This window comes from Tauraco erythrolophus, chromosome 12 (genome assembly GCF_009769465.1).
Source record: "Tauraco erythrolophus isolate bTauEry1 chromosome 12, bTauEry1.pri, whole genome shotgun sequence".
NCBI lineage: Eukaryota > Metazoa > Chordata > Aves > Musophagiformes > Musophagidae > Tauraco > Tauraco erythrolophus.
Genome location: NC_141476.1, coordinates 533,771 through 549,282, shown reverse-complemented (window position 1 = coordinate 549,282; position 15,512 = coordinate 533,771). Strand labels below are relative to the sequence as shown.

Below are 15,512 nucleotides of genomic sequence, written 5' to 3'. Positions count from 1 at the left end.
TGAGACGCTTGCTGCTCTTCGCCAGGTTACAGCTCTCTCAAGCAAGTGAACGTTCCAGGACCAGTTCTCTTGGAGTGGTGGCTTCAGAATGTCTGCTCCAGAGAGAAGCCATTGAGCTCAGTTTGCGTTTTCTTTGAGCGAGTCACAGGCTAACTGCTCCCTAAATCTGTTCTTAATTAACAGATGTTTCACACAGAAGACTATGAGCTTCTCGTACTCCAGCACAACTGTTGTCCATTCTGTCGAAGGAGAATAGATGAGTCAAACCAATGAAGAAGAACAATCTAATCCTTCAAATGACAGGCTTCCCTGTTGGCTTCCCGAAGCACTTCTTAGATCCGTAGAGTTTTCCTACAACTTAGTTAAGTCATCTTGTTCCACTTGGTACATAAGAGTGGAACTGAGTTAAAGAAATTAACTATTTTTTTTAAATGAAAATGTCTGTTGTTTGTGAATTTCCTCTACATTTCCTAGGTAAGCAGCTGAAGTGCCCCAGATTTTTACAGGAATGTTTCTAGAGTCAAGTTCAGCCTTGAAGTGATAGTTGTTTTTACTCTAAATTGTGTTAGGACTTGATTTGTTCATTAATATGTACCCGTTATTGGCGGATCTTTAAATAAATGGGACTGTTTTTCACTACTCTCTGTCTCGGAATTTGCTATAATGCTGCTTCTTCTGAGCTTGAAGTTTTTGGGGTTTTTTTCTTCTATTCCATTTAGGCAAGAACAGCATTAGAGTTTAGAGCTCTTGAAGTGTGATCTTAAGAGTTGCACTGACCTTGGCATTAAGGACCCTCTCACAAAGGGGCAAAGCTTTTGGTCTGTGTAGAATTCACCCGTGTTAAAACACAGAGTGCCAGGGTGTGCGTGGAAGAACACATTTCATGTTAACCAGGCTGCCCAGGCAGGTACCTCAGCTGCCCACTGCTGCGTACGTGATCCCAGTAACGGGAGTGTGTTCGCTAACGAAGGAAACGCCGCTGACCTGATGGGCTGAACTGACTGTGTTGGCACGGTTGTAAATACGCCGGGGTGCCAGGCAGGAGCACCAAAGCAGCTGAGGGCTCATGGTCAGCCAGTGGTTTCCCACAGCATCTCCTCTGCACCCGTGGTAGGAGAGTTCTTCGTTGTCTGCTGCGAAAATAGCAAGTGATGTAACTTGCTGTGGTACTGGAATCGTGGGATCGTTCCCAAGACCCCTGGCATCCTGTCAGTTCTTGTGGCGTTTGTGATCCGAGTGTCCCTACATGGCATGGACGCACTGGCCTCTCTGAGCTCCTGCACGTCCCCAGGCCATCGTGCTGACCACCGGAGCGCTGTGCCCAAGGACTCTCTGGGCAGTATTTCCCTGGCGTTGTTCCAGTCCAGAGCCATGGGCAAACAGTGCGCAGAGGTGAGAGGAGATGGACCTGCCACCTTCTGCTTCAGCCTCTTGCTGAGACTGAGGGGGCTTTAGTGATGCAGCTGCTTGACCAAACGTGGTGGGGCAGTCCCAGGCAGCAGCTAAGCCCCCTTCTCCCTGCAGGACTGGGGAGAAAATCAGAAGAGCAAAAGCCAAAAAGCTCATGGGTTGAGATAAAGACAGTTTAACAAGTGAAGCAAAGCAAAGCAATAACCAGTCTATGTGCTCCTTCCCAGTGGCAGCAGATGTCCAGCCTGCTTCCTGGAGAGCAGGGCCCCAGCAGGAGTAATAGTCACTTGGGAAGACAAACACCACAAACTCCGCATCCTCCCTTCTTCCTCTTTTCCCTGAGCTTTTATTTCTGAGCATGACATCATCTGGTACGGAATCCCCCTTTGGCCAGCTGTCCCAGCTCTGCCCCCCTCCCCCCACTTCTTGCCCAGCTCTGGCCTGTTGCTGGGGCGGACAGAGTGGGGAAAAAGAAAAGCTCAGTGCTGTGCAAGCACTGCTCAGCCGTCGTGACAGCCCTGGTGTGGTACCAGCACGGGTTTAGACACGAATCCAAAACGCAGCACCACGTGGCTGCCATCAGGAAACTCCATCCCAGTAAGTCCCAGCACACCAGCGTACTCCTGGGTAGTGGAATCTCCTGCAGGCGGTCACCGAGTAGTTGGACAGTGGAAGAATTTGTGTAGGTAACCAGCTGGGCTGGATTTGAGCTGGAAGCGATGGGTCTCTTGACTTCAATCCAGTACAAGTGTGCCCGTGTTACCGTGAAGTCTATTGTTGTTGTGACATCCCGTCTGCCGCAGCCTCCCTTTGTTTCGGGTGGGAAATTCTGTTCTGCTTTGCTTCCGAAGCTCTTGGCTGAGGCTGTGGGGTGCTGGTGAGGCAGCTGCCTTGTACCAGCACTTCGCACGTGAAAGTAGTGATGTCTGTGTCTGCTCGAGTCCCTCGTGAGAGGGACACCCTCAATGGCACCACGGGGTTCCTGAGTCCCTCAGGGACTCCTGACCAATTTTGCTTAATTTACCACTTCAGAAACATTCTGTTCTAATTACCACTCGTCTGCTTTTTGACTCGGCTGTCACTGTTCGCAAGGAAGACTTTGCAAATGACGTGGATAAACAATGCTGTTGGAGATGTGAGCCAGAATGGAACTCGGCTCGTTCTCCCGGAACTGGGCTGGCTTTGCAGAGCTGGTGGGAATGAGAAACTGTAAAAATAAATAGACAGGGTTTGCAGTAACACAGAAGCAAACTGGATCGAGCAAGGAAGCTTTTTTCTTTTTTTAAACAACTCTGTGAGTACAGTCTTGGTTTGAAAAGTTGTATTGGGCTCTTCTGGGCAAGAGCATGCTTGACACATCCCATACGTTAAGACGTTTTAATTCCAGACTGTCCCGTGCCGTTGAAACTCTCAGGTGACTTCCTGATAAGGAGTCCCTGGATGTACAAGAAGTCCCACCGCAGTGCTTTTGTCTGAAGCTACAGGAAGTGGTTGACCAGAAGTTTTCTTTGATTTGCCCCGTTCTGCCCCGTTCCTGCTTGTCTGCCCCACGGCCGTGCCCCAGCGGTGACGCACGCCAGGCCCTAAGCTCCTCGCAGCAGCTGCTGGCCTCAGCAGTGGCTTATTGCATCAGAGCTTAAGGTGCCATATTTGTGTGTTGGGAAGATAAACTGTTAATCCTTCTTGTATGCCCAGGTACCAGTGTGACCAGCTGCATTCACAAGCAGGTGGTGGCACTGCTCTGGCCTTGGCAACACGTGTGAAAAGTTAATTGAGAGGGACTTGGGATGAGCGAGGTGTGCCTGAGGACGGGGTGTTTTCATGTTAAGGTGAAGGAAGACCTTTGGGACTGTCCAGAGTGATGGTGGCCTGCCTTTGGCCACAGCCACCCAGGTCTTCCTTTGTCCGTGGCACCAGCACTTGAGGTCCTTTAGACATTTCCTACTTAGAGTGCAAGTTTCCCAGCTTGGTCTCTTTAGAGAGAGTATGGAGCTTTGTGCTTTTTTCCTTTAAACTTTGCATATGCGAAACTAACCCACAGGGAACACTGGAAAAACTAGGACAGAACTGAAGGAAGTATATTAAGGCCAAGAGGACGTGAGTTTCTGCCCACCTCCCACCAGTGAGCTCCAGCAGCTCTGGCACGTCCTGTGCTGGATGCGGCGCTCACAGTCGCCCACTCCTCTGCTCCTGGCTGCAAGGAACGTTCGGATCAGCCCCCTGGCTGCAGCCGAAACAGCAAGGGGGGTGCTCAGGTCCGATCCAGCCTCTGTGCCCCGCCAAGGGGCAGAGCAGGCAGTCCTTGCCTAACCTCTGCGAGGGCACCAGCTGGTACCTGCCTGCCACCTGGGACCTTACTGACTGCTAATAAACAGTGGGTGGAGAAAAAGAGAAGAGATGGGGAAAATAGCTTTGGAGCTTAAGAGATTAGTCATGATGGTGTGAACTGTAAGGAACCACCTTCTCCAGAAGGTCTGCAGTCGGCTTCATTGTGCTCACTCTGCTTTACATGTTGTCCCGTTGCCTCTGAAAAATTAAGAAAAGACAATGTCTGACTCAATTGCTGGTTGGCACAAAGAACGTTTCAAGCATGACTGAGTGTATTGGGGGGGTGGGCAGAGAGACACGGGGGACGTGGGAGGCTCCAACGACAGCTTCCCCTGTGGAATTTGATGATTCTGCAAGGTTTCGGGGAGATGTCTGTCAACCAGCATATGAAGTCGAGTGTTGGTCTCAGCTCAGAACCTCCCTTCAGTGACCTTGTTCAGCAGCTTTTTCAGCACCAGAGCAGAATGATACCTGTCCAGGACAGATGGACCAGGTTAGTTATTAGGTGTTACCAAGGTAACTGGCATGACCCAAACCCCAAGCAAAGCCAGGCGCAGCGGAGATGGTACAACTGGAAACCTGCCAGCGGGGTCAGCGTTCCACTGCGGTGTTCAAACCTCCCCAGCCAGATGCTGTAGCAGAAAAAGAGGTGGCTGAGAGCACATGGAAGAAGGGTTGGTGATTCTTGTGCTGCCCAAGAGCACCGTTCTGCAGCCTCCCACCGGGAATGGCAGTCATGGTGGGGACAGCTCTGCAGTGGGGACTAGCTGGTGTCATGGACTCGCTTTCCCTGTGTAAGAATGGGCCAGGGAGATCACTCTGTCACTGGTGGACTGCACCACACCTGCCCAGCCCAGCCACCATCTGCAGCCCCCAAACCCGCAGTCGTGGGGTTTTGAACCGCAGACTTCCCTCTTGTTAGCGGGGGACGGAAAGGAGCTTCCGTTTGTTGGCGAGAGCCGAAAGCTCAGCCCAGGGGCCTGGAGAAGGCGCAGCCAAGAGGAGGATCCCTCTGTGCCTTGACTTCCCCTGGCACCCTCCGCTTGGCAACCCGATAGTAATGCATCCCATCCCTGGTACCTCTCTGTGGGGAAACTGAGGCATTTCACACGGATGGGCAGTGCAGCCCTGAGTGCCCATGGAGGGTGGACTGGCAGCCTTGGGGGGAGAGCGTGTCCCCTGGGCGACGGCAGCGTGAGCTGTGGATGTCCAGCTCTGGATGGTGGGGAGCAAAGACTGCTGTGGGTGCAGCCCACCCCGAGCCCCTGTTCCCCAGAGGAGCGAGGCTGTGCGCATGGAGCTGCCGTCTGGTTTGGGTTCACCCCAAATGAAAGGTGCGGTGCAGAGCCACCTCTTTATATGTGACCATGAGCCGTGGTCTCCAACAACGACAGCGCGGGCCAGAAACAGGTGTCACCTTAATGCCTTCCCAGGAAAGCCCATTACCCCTGGATGATTATGATTAATAATTCTCTAAGCCCTAATCGCGCTGACACCGATGCCTGGAGCTTACCCCGGGGGCACTTTATAAGGGGCACCCTGCGACGGTGAGCGCAGCTGCTTCTCGGGGTGAGAGCGAAGGCTGAGAGGTGGCGGGAGCCCCACTTCAGTGGCGATCCCCCCCGTGCTCAAAACCCACCCTGAGTAAGAGCAAAAGGCACCTCAGGAACCGCGACCATGAACGGGACAGAAGGCCAAGACTTCTACGTGCCCATGTCCAACAAGACCGGGGTGGTGCGGAGCCCCTTCGAGTACCCCCAGTACTACCTGGCTGAGCCCTGGAAGTTCTCGGCGCTGGCCGCCTACATGTTCATGCTGATCCTTCTCGGCTTCCCCGTCAACTTCCTCACGCTGTACGTCACCATCCAGCACAAGAAGCTCCGGACGCCTCTAAACTACATCCTTCTGAACCTGGCGGTCGCCGACCTCTTCATGGTCTTTGGAGGCTTCACGACCACCATGTACACTTCCATGAACGGGTACTTTGTCTTTGGAGTAACAGGGTGCTACATCGAAGGCTTCTTTGCTACGCTGGGTGGTAAGTTTTCCAAATACTCAAAAATCTTCTGCCGGGAATTGCCCCAGATTTTAGGAGGGGGAGGGAGGGTGCCCAGATGATCTTGGAAAAACGTGGTATCTTGAAGGTCCTTGGTCTGCTGCTGATGTGAGCCGCGGCAGTTGCAGTGTTTCAGGGTGGGAGGTGAAAAAGTGACAAATTACACTTTTTTTTTTTTTACCCTTATTTTGGTAGCCGCCTGCTCAGTATCCTGCGAGCAACAGCGCAGCAGTGAAAAGCAACCAGCAGCAGATTTTGCAGCTGTTGATTTGCACATCTCTTTGGCTCTCTGACTCGAGAGATGACAAGTTTGCTCCTCGTGTTTCGTGGGGCTGAGCGTGCCATTCGCTCTGATGTGGCACATGGTGGCACGGGGAAGCAAAGCTGGCTCTCCTCCCCGCGCCAGCCAGGCTTTGGCTGAAACAGGTGTTAAATAAAAATTGTGTCTAAAAGCGCCCTTCAAATAAAAATTGTGTCGAAAAGCGCCCTTCAAATAAAAATTGTGTCGAAAAGCGCCCTTCTCCTTCAGCTCAGCCTTCAGCTCCAGGCAGCTGTTTACTGGCTTGGTCCTTGTGGCACGTGTTTCCTGGGAAACTGTGGGTAGTGAGGGGAAATCCTGGGATGATGGGCACTGGCTGCATGGCAGGGTGGGACCACGGGCTGGCGGGTGCAGGTGGTGCCCGGGATGAGTGGCAGGATCCAGTCATGGAGCTGAAAACACCACAGCACAGTGGTCACTGCGGCTCAGCAGCGCAGTGAGGAGGTGTCTTCTCAGGCCTGACCACTGCATCTGCACTTGGCCCTTGTTCCGTTCTCTTCCCCAGCCCTCGGTGGAGATTCACTTGATGCCAAGGGTCTTCCTTGGGAACAACAGTCCGAGGAGGCCTCGTGCTGCCATCAGCGCGCTTCTCTCCCGTTGCTCAAAGCCCCTACGTCCCCATCCCTCTCCCCGGTGCAGGTGAAATTGCGCTCTGGTCGCTGGTTGTCCTGGCTGTCGAAAGATACGTGGTGGTCTGCAAGCCCATGAGCAACTTCCGCTTCGGGGAGAACCACGCCGTCATGGGCGTCGCCTTCTCCTGGATCATGGCCCTGGCGTGCGCGGCCCCCCCGCTCTTCGGCTGGTCCAGGTAGGGAGGGTGCTGTGCCCAGCGCCCGGCGCTGCGGGAGCCTGGCTGGCAGCGGCGTCTGCCAGGCGCTGACTGCCCGGCTGTCCTCGCAGGTACATCCCCGAGGGCATGCAGTGCTCCTGCGGGATCGACTACTACACTCTCAAGCCAGAGATCAACAACGAGTCTTTTGTCATCTACATGTTTGTGGTTCACTTCATGATCCCACTAATGGTCATTTTCTTCTGCTACGGGAACCTGGTTTGCACTGTCAAGGAGGTGGGTACCTGCCTGCAGCGCTGGGCCGGGCGGCACCCACACCCCCGGTGCCAGGAAGGGGCTCCGGACTGGGGACAGACAGGGCCCTCGGGGTGCCAGGCTGGCCCTCCATGGAGAGGGAAATAGCAAACTCCCGATGTGGAGCTTGACTCCCTGCAGCCCTGGCCCCGCGCCCCGTGCCAGCGCAGCCCTCCCCAGCCCCATCACGCTCCCATCCCCTCTGCCCGCAGGCTGCCGCCCAGCAGCAGGAGTCCGCCACCACCCAGAAGGCAGAGAAAGAAGTGACCCGCATGGTCATCATCATGGTCATCGCCTTCCTGATCTGCTGGGTGCCCTACGCCAGCGTCGCCTTCTACATCTTCACCAACCAAGGGTCGGACTTCGGGCCCATCTTCATGACCATCCCGGCTTTCTTTGCCAAGAGCTCTGCCATCTACAACCCCGTGATTTACATCGTCATGAACAAACAGGTAACTGGCAGGATGCCAGGCCAGCTCCCTTTCTGCGCGTTGCTTTGGAACAGCTGGCAGAGAGTTGTGGCACTGTGCGGTACCAGTGGCAGGGAGGGCAGTTCGGTTCCAGGTGATCCTGCTCCGGTGGGCAGGAGGGTGACTGTGCGGCTCGTCCCTGGTGCTGCGTAAATCTCATAAACGCAAGGCCACTGCGTCTGAAATGACCTGGGCACTGGGCTGGTGGGGGAGCTGGGGCCGTGTCCGTGCCGGCCCAAGTGGCAGGCAGGGTGGGCAGGGTGGGCAGCGGGCAGGGCAGGCAGCGGGTGGACGGGCAGCAGGTGGGCAGGCAGCGGGCAGGGTGAGCAGTGGGCAGTGGGGAAGGACGCTCCACCAGCATGGCACCTCCTGCACCGCAGTGCTGAGGCTTCCAAGCAGCTCTGCCGGGCTTGGAGGCAGCCCTGCACCCGGAGCCACCTGGCACCCGCCTGCCTCATCCCGGGTTTCCCTCTTTCCCAGTTCCGTAACTGCATGATCACAACCCTTTGCTGTGGCAAGAACCCGCTGGGCGATGAGGACACATCTGCTGGCAAGACAGAGACCTCCTCCGTCTCCACCAGCCAGGTCTCTCCCGCGTAGGACCCCCGGAGCAGCTGGTCCTGGGGGTGCGTGTCGCCGCCCCGGGAGCACGAACCTGACCCCGCTGCCCGCCCCTGCCTCACCGCGGCCCCAGCCCCGCGGGGTGGGCTCCTCTCCTGGCATAGGAACCCTGGGAACAAGGCTGTAAATGTGTACACACGTTTTGTAATTAAAATGCAAAGGCTTAGCTCCTCCCGGCGTAAATCCGTGCTTTTCTGTTGACGTGCTCAGAGCTCGCGCTCCCCGCTCCGCGCGCAGACCCCTCGGCCGGACCCCCGCCACGGCTGCGTGCCCTGCGCCGCGCAGAGCCACCCTCGCCCCACCTTGGTGCCCGGCAGGAGCCGGGGCTCATCCCTGCCTCTGCTGCTGTGGGGGCCGGAGTCGGGGCCACCTCCTGGCTCTGCTGCTGCCGGAGACGTGGCATGGCCAGTGCCACCCAGCCGCTCAGCCTCACCACGCTCCGGCTGCCCGGGGCAGGTTTGGCTGCGGCGAGGTGCCCCCAGCCCTGCCAGGTGCTCCCAGCTCCAGCCCTGCCCCACCTCCAGAGTGTCAGAAGCCTCAAGAGGCACCGTGACCACTCCAGGGGGGACAGTCCACATGGGCCCCTCCATGCTGCAGAGGTGCTGGCTGTGGGTCCTGCCCAGCAAGCAGGTGGCATGCAGGGGAGCTGGCGGCACAGAGGGGAGCTGGTGGCATGCAGGGGAGCTGGTGGCACGGAGGGGAGCTGGCAGCATGGCATGGTGCAGCACAGCCATGTGCGGCCGCAGGCGGATGCTCAGGGAGGGCTCGGTGGTTGCTCCTGCGGGCACCGGGCGCAGCAACATGCACACGGTGTTGGCACCCTCGGCAGCAGCCCCACTGGATGCCCCTGGCAGGCAGCACCCCCTCCCCACAGCCCCACTGTTCCTCCGTGGGCACCCTCAGGCTCACTGCAGCCCGGGGCCGTGCCCTGAGACACGTTCCCCCGCCCGCTCACCTCCCTGTTTCGGCTGCCATCAGTTTGGCACCGGCCCAGGCAGGAGGGCTTGGGCAGTGCCCGTGCTTTGGAGGCCCGATGGGCGCATCGCTACGCTTCCCTCCGTGGCACGGCAGGCACGACGTGGGAGCATATGGCTCGGAGACGTTGACATATGTTTTGAGCACTACAAGATGGCATTTTGCAATTGTAGCAGTGTTCTTCATTTTTATTTTTAGCTCAGTTATACAAATAAGATGTTTTTCTCGCTGTTCAGTGTTATCAACATTTGAAACTATTTTTGTACATTATTATCCTCTCTGATTTCTAATCCTAGGCAGCTCTGCAAAGTCTAACAGGGAACGTATAGAACCCATGCGAGTCAAACCTTTAATAAAGAGCAATTTGCAAGTACAATTCTCTCATTATTTTTTTTATCAATACTTCTGCATATTCAGTGAAATCTGAAGATTAGAGGTTTATGAATAATTCAGTGTTTAGGCTGATGTCTGATTCATGTACTTCAAATCTGGGAGCTGGTTTTGGAGGGAAGAGGAGGAAGGATTTAGTGTTTGTTTGCTGTCCGCGAGGCTGTGCCCCACGGGAGCCCTGCGGTGCTTGGCACTGCAGCTTTCCTGCCTGCACCAGCCTGGCCCTGGCACGTTCTGGTGCTGTCCTGGGCCAAGCCCATGGGCTGTTGCCCCACATGATGCCCAGCCCTATGGCTGCTGCTGGTGGTGGTAGGGGCAGGGCAGGGTCTGGGACACCCCCTGCCAGCCTGGGCAGCTGCCGGAGGCATCACGGAACTGCCAGAGAGGTGATGGCCCGATCCAGGAGGAGAAGATGGCTGGGAGAGACGCACTCATCCCCGCTGTGGTGCCAGCCCCTGCAGCCCTCCTGTGTCCCCATTGGCTCCTTCCTGGGGAATTTGGAAATGGACCGGAAACGGAGCAGGGAACAGGCTGGTGGTGCTGGTCTAGGGGGAGCCGGGCACGCGGCGCCCAGGCACAGGGTGCTTCTCCCAGCTCCTTGCTCCAGACCTGGCTCCTGCCGGCACCTCGATCCGCTGCCAGGATCCGGCCCCTGGGCTCAGCTGGTGAGCACAGACCTTGATGAAGGTCTTTCTGGGCAGCGCTTTGCACGTCCGTCGGTGCGGTAACACGTCCGCCGAGTGGGGCCGTGAGCCACTCCTGCCGCCGGGTCCCGGCCCGTCCTCGGGCTCACAGCTGCCCCGCGGCTTTGGCAGACGGTGCTCCCGGAGCCCCGCGGCGCTTCCGTACGGAGGAAGGGACGGACACGGCGCACTGAGGCGGGCATGGTCGCGCTGTTCCTGCACCAAAGCGCAGCTCGTGAGTTGCTCAGGCTCTGCTTGTGAGCAAGGGCAGGACAGACAGTGGCACAAACACCCTGTGCCACTGCAACACCCTCCGACCCCACCACCCTCACAAAGCTTTGGCAAAGGGCACCCAACTCCTCAGCCACCTGCTCCCACGGGAGTGGCAACCACAGCAATTAGCAGCTGCTGCCCACCCCTGCGGGCAGGGTGCTAATCAGATAAATTAGCTGGAAGTGAAGGGAGCTGGTGAGCAGGGGCAGTGGTGCTGTAGGCTGGTGTGCTGCCATGGAGCCTGAGCTGGGTAAGGGGTTTGCCAAGTGCTGTGGGGCCCTGGTGGTGCTGTGGGTGGGGGCTCTGCTTGGGCTCCCGGGCTTCACTGGGGCTCCGGTGGCCGCAGTCCCCGTGAGGCTGCAGGGATGTGCAGGGTCATGGCTGCCAGGGAGCTTTGCTGCCCTCAGGCTGTGAGTGCCCGGGGCTGGCCCTGCTCCCAAGAGGTGCCCCTCTTCCTGCAGCAGCCGAAGCTGCGGGCACAGCCCAGCTTCCCACTCCACGGGCCCGTGGCCGGCGGCCGCCGCACCCACCCACCCTGCAGATGGTCAAGGAGGTGCTGCGGGCACAGGGCGGCAGGAAGGGTGTCTCTGTTGCCGCCATCAAGCGGTTCATCCTGGCCCGCTACCCTGCTGTGGACCCCATCCGCCTCAAGTACCTGCTGAAGCGGGCGCTGAGCACGGGGCTGCGCCGCGGTGACCTGGTGCGGCCCCCCAGCTCCTCTGCCACGGGGGCCACTGGCCGCTTCAAGGTGAGTGGGGTGCTATGGGGTGCCATGGGGCACTGCCAGCCCTGGCATGGTGGGTGGGGCTGAGCTGCTGCCTGGACCCTTTGCCCCTCTCACCCCAGTTAGCCCCCGAGAAGCTGCGGCACACAAAGCCACCGGTGCGGGCAGATGTGGATGGAGGGCAGGCGCCAGGGAAGGGGACCAGGAGGGCTGCCGCAGCTCCACAGGTGCCTGCAGCTGGCATGCAGCAGCAAGGTGAGGACTGGTGTTGCCCCCAGCTGCCCCGACTGCCCTGCAGAGAGGTTCCTGCTCAGGCTCACCCACCACCCCTTCTCCCACAGCCTCCACGGAGAAGCAGCCAGCGGCGGCGAAGCAGAAGCGGAGGACGCAGCCGGCAGAGGTGAGTAGACCAGACCCTGCAGTGTGGGGTGGCACGTGGCATGGCAGCACCTGAGGTGCTCTCTCCTCTCCAGGCCCCGCCAGCAGCAGCAGCGCAGCCCGGGAGTGACGGAGCGAAGCCCCCGCGAGCTGCCGGCCGCCCCCGTGGCCCCGGCACAGGGCGCGCAGGGCGCCGTGTGGCCCTGTCGGCTGCGGGCGCAGGAGGGGGTGACGGCCACAGCCCTGTGGGCACTGTGGTGAAGGCGCCCCGGAAGGCCCCGGTGGGAAGGAGCAAGGAGAAGGCACCCGCGGGGGCACGGCGGGACGCCCCCGCGGCCAATGGGGGCCGGGGCAGCGCAAAGCAGCCCCCAGCAGCCAGCCAGGGGCAGGCTGGGCTGCAGCGGGCAGTGCCCGCCGCAGCAAGCAGGAAGGCTCCATAGAGGGTCCCTGGCAGCCCCGCTCTCGGCTGGGCCGGGCCCTGGTGTCTGGGTCGGTTTTAGTCCCCAGGACAGATTTTAACTCTGTGTTCACCTCCTGCTAATAAAGCTTCACCCCTCACCAAATGGCGTGACTGCTGCCCCGCTCGCGGGCACCTGCCCCTGCACTCCCAGCACCAAAATCCCCCGGCTCGGCCCGTGTGCCGCAGCCGTGCGCCGGTGCTGCCAGCAGCTGCTGCCACTGCCCTTGTGGAGCAGTGCCCTGTCTGTGCCCGCGTGTCCCCAGCAGTGCAGTGGCACACCTGGGCAGCGGTGGTGGTGTGTGTCCCAGCTGGCAGTGAGCCCAGGTGCCAGGTGATGGCCTGGGTGGGGGCCATGGCACTGCGAGGGTCGGGCTTGGCCAGCCCCACTAGTGTGGGGCAGCGGTGCCCACAGGCTCAGCGTGGAGTGGGCATCTGGCCCACTGCCTTGTGGCTGCCCCTTGTGCTAATGCCTGGCTGAGCCAGGATTATGGCAGGGCTGGGGTGCATGTCTGGGTGTGTGCCATGGGCAAGGGTCCCAGTGCCAGGGGAGCGGCCTGGGCTGGAGCCATGGCAAGAGGAAGACAGAAGTGTTTAAGAGCTCGGAAAAGGAGTTTGGGGTGTTTGCTGCGGGCTGCAGCATTGCTTGCGCTCTCATTGCCTCTCTGCGGCACAGCTCCCACCTCCAAACTTGTCTTGCCAGCTCCAGTGGGTCAACACACGAACACTTTCATTTAGTAGCTTCAAATGGCCGAGTTCCTCTCGCTCTGCACAGAACAGAGCCCTTCTGAAGGTCAGCCTGATAATGCAAAGGGTTATAGTCCTCCTGTGCAGGAGAAAATAAGTGGAAGTAAAACTCTCTTCCTAAAGAGGATTTTGCTAATCTTCAGCTGGCCTTGCCGATGCCCTCCAAGGCTCCTGGCCTTGCTTCGGGGCTTAAGCAAGAGCTGAGCAAACTGACTTCTCTTTAAACGTCAGCCTTGGCCATGATCCATCTTTAATGGAGCTGAAACTCGTGTTCCCCCTCTGGGAAGGGTGGGGGATGCTGCAGTGGTAACTGAGCAGAGCTCGTCCCCCCCTTCGGTGACGGCTCACCTCACAAGGCACCGCTCGCTCGGCTGGAAACGTCCCATAGCAGAACTGGGCATCAGCTGGGTCCTCTCTCACCAGGCACTCTGTGAAACATGAGGCTTTACGAGAGGCCAAAGCATTTAATAGTTGGATTTAGCTTCCCTAAGAATCAACTCTCTAGCAGGGAAAAGAAAATCCCTCTGGTGTCTGAAAAGAGCAGCTTTTACTGGGGGAGGTGGAAGAGAGGGATTTCGCAATGCCATGGTTGTTAAGACCTATGGGCCACGGCTCGTGCCGCAGTGCTGAAGCCTCGAGGGTGGTGGTGGTGCAGAGCGGGTGCTGGGCTCCCTGGGGCTGCGAGACGGCACTGTCTTTGGGCTGAAGGCACCCGGCAGAGGTGAGGGTGCCCGGCCCTGGGCACTGCTGCAGCGGCACTGCTCCTTGCGTGTGGCACGGCGTGCACTCAGTGCAGGCACCTGGTGGTGTCCTCATGCAGATCTCTGCCTCTCGCACCAGCTCCTGTTCCGGCAGGAGCCGTGGCACCGGGTGGCCGGAGCGGTGCGTGGCTGCGGCATGCTCTGCAGGAAACCAGGGGGCTGCAGCCTGCGGGGTCAGAAGCCATCTCGTACGGAACCCAGGTGGTTACCAGCTGAGCTGCCAGCCCTGAGCGCGGCACGTTTCCTACACGCACGGCTCGCTGCGCACACCCGCACGCATCCTCCGCAGTGTCGCGTGGCACCGTGTGCGCGGAGGCAGGAACTCCACTCCGCAGGTTTCAGCACCTTGTTTTATTACAAAGATAGGCTTTTCCGAGAGTCTGCCACTTCCACTACACAGCAGGTAAGGGCACTACACCCACAACACGTGCCAAAGTTTAAAAAACATGTTACAAAGGGCTCGGGGGTTCAAGGCAACACTACAAACCCTCAAGCTTCTGCTCTGTTAAAGTTGTTCCTTTAAAATGGTTGTAGCAACTACTTTTTTTTTTCCTTTTGCTTTGGAAAAAATTAAATAATAAAGCAATAGGCCCCAATATGTGGCCCAGTCACATCACCTGGAGGCAAACTACGCTCGCTGCCGGCTCACCTGAATCCTTCCTCGTAACAACACGGGGCTACTGCTCCACGGCCCTTCCCCCACCTCCCGTCAAGCTCAACGTTCTCCACTACCTCGGTCCTTCTCACCCTCGCCTTCCCTGTGCTGGGCCTGCCTATATCTCTGGCAGCTATTCACAGTTTCTAAAAGAAAAAAAAAAATTTCAAGAGTTTTTGTGAAATCAAAATAAAATGTAGCCCAGCTACATTCTTAAGAGTTTCTATTCTGAAGCCGCATCCTCAGCAAAGACATTGAAACCTCTACAGTGTCTGTACTTTTCCTGTAGTTCTCTTTAAAAAAACCCTCTGTTCTTCCCCTTTCCCTCCCCTCCCTACACCCCCCCCTCCCCCTTTTAACATACTGGATAAAGTCTATCATTTGTTTTAAAATAGATATCTATATACACATATGCAATTGCGATGTTCCGATCTCTGACAAATGTGGCATTACTGGAAACGATGGGATGGAAGCCACCTGTCCATGGCAGTGAGTCACCCAGGAGGAGTTTTGGTGGACCAAAGTCATCTAACACCAGGTTGCATCCTTTCCAGCTGGATGAGTAACAGAGGCTCACCTTAGACCGACCCTGCCTGGAGTGAGGTAGTAACTTTTTTCTTTTTTTTTTTTTCTTTTCTATTTGGCAGTTTGAAAACGTGGTGGCTACGGCCGGCTTTAGCTTTCCTGGGCAGGCTGCCCTTGCCTGCAGGTGAACGCTGGCTTCCAGCACGTGGCGTGAGCTGCGCTCCAGCCTCTACAGAGGGGCCCGCGTGACGCTGGGCAGAGCCGGAGCGGTCACAGTTCCCCTGGCTGCAGAAAGGCCAAAGCTGCCTGTGGAAAGAACAGGCCACCAAGCTGGGATGGGTTCTGCCCCAGCACGGGTGCCGTGGGATGGCAGTGAAGTTTCTGGGTCTTGGAGGATCTCCGTTTGTCTGCGCAGTGCGACCCTCCTCGCTGGCCCTGTGTACGTGTGGGACACTTTCTACCTTTGTTTGCAGCTCAGGGTGATGGAGCTGCTCTACTGGGCTGTGCGAGCCAGAGCATCGTGCTGCCGCGGGGATGGGGTCCAGTCCCTTTGCCTTTATGGGCCGAGAAAAGACTGGACGCGCTCCCGGCTCCGCTCAGGAGACAACCGCGGTGGGCTGGGTGCACAGCAGCAGAACGAGCTGCTGCGGGACGAC

General features: G+C 57.9%; 3 protein-coding genes across 4 annotated transcripts in view; all 3 read left to right on the top strand.

Annotated features, from left to right (window-relative positions):
* The window catches only part of IFT122 (intraflagellar transport 122), a 36,525-nt gene extending 35,906 nt beyond the window's left edge, over positions 1-619 (top strand). For both annotated transcript variants that reach the window (XM_086619030.1, XM_086619029.1), the window contains one exon: positions 184-619. In XM_086619030.1, the coding sequence (XP_086475156.1) occupies positions 184-273 (90 nt within the window). In that variant the 3' untranslated portion in view covers positions 274-619. The remainder of the gene's footprint in view (positions 1-183) is intronic.
* A 4,796-nt stretch (positions 620-5,415) lies between these two features.
* RHO (rhodopsin) lies at positions 5,416-8,267 on the top strand. Its single transcript, XM_086619201.1, has 5 exons — positions 5,416-5,776; positions 6,753-6,921; positions 7,014-7,179; positions 7,410-7,649; positions 8,148-8,267. Exons 1-5 carry the CDS (start codon positions 5,416-5,418, stop codon positions 8,265-8,267), a joined length of 1,056 nt encoding a protein of 351 aa, XP_086475327.1.
* A 2,270-nt stretch (positions 8,268-10,537) lies between these two features.
* H1-8 (H1.8 linker histone) lies at positions 10,538-12,151 on the top strand. The gene is made up of 5 exons (XM_086619246.1): positions 10,538-10,571; positions 11,071-11,357; positions 11,456-11,588; positions 11,675-11,733; positions 11,807-12,151. Exons 1-5 carry the CDS (start codon positions 10,538-10,540, stop codon positions 12,149-12,151), a joined length of 858 nt encoding a protein of 285 aa, XP_086475372.1.
* The last annotated feature ends 3,361 nt before the right edge of the window (positions 12,152-15,512 follow it).

Bases quoted from the DNA above. Each gene is read 5' to 3' on its own strand.
- RHO (XM_086619201.1), top strand. From the start codon at position 5,416: ATGAACGGGACAGAAGGCCAAGACTTCTACGTGCCCATGTCCAACAAG. The intron at 5,777-6,752 runs GTAAGTTTTCCA...TCCCCGGTGCAG, and splicing joins CTTCTTTGCTACGCTGGGTG to GTGAAATTGCGCTCTGGTCG. The intron at 6,922-7,013 runs GTAGGGAGGGTG...CTGTCCTCGCAG, and splicing joins CCGCTCTTCGGCTGGTCCAG to GTACATCCCCGAGGGCATGC.
- H1-8 (XM_086619246.1), top strand. From the start codon at position 10,538: ATGGTCGCGCTGTTCCTGCACCAAAGCGCAGCTC. The intron at 11,358-11,455 runs GTGAGTGGGGTG...CTCTCACCCCAG, and splicing joins GGGCCACTGGCCGCTTCAAG to TTAGCCCCCGAGAAGCTGCG. The intron at 11,734-11,806 runs GTGAGTAGACCA...TCTCCTCTCCAG, and splicing joins GGAGGACGCAGCCGGCAGAG to GCCCCGCCAGCAGCAGCAGC.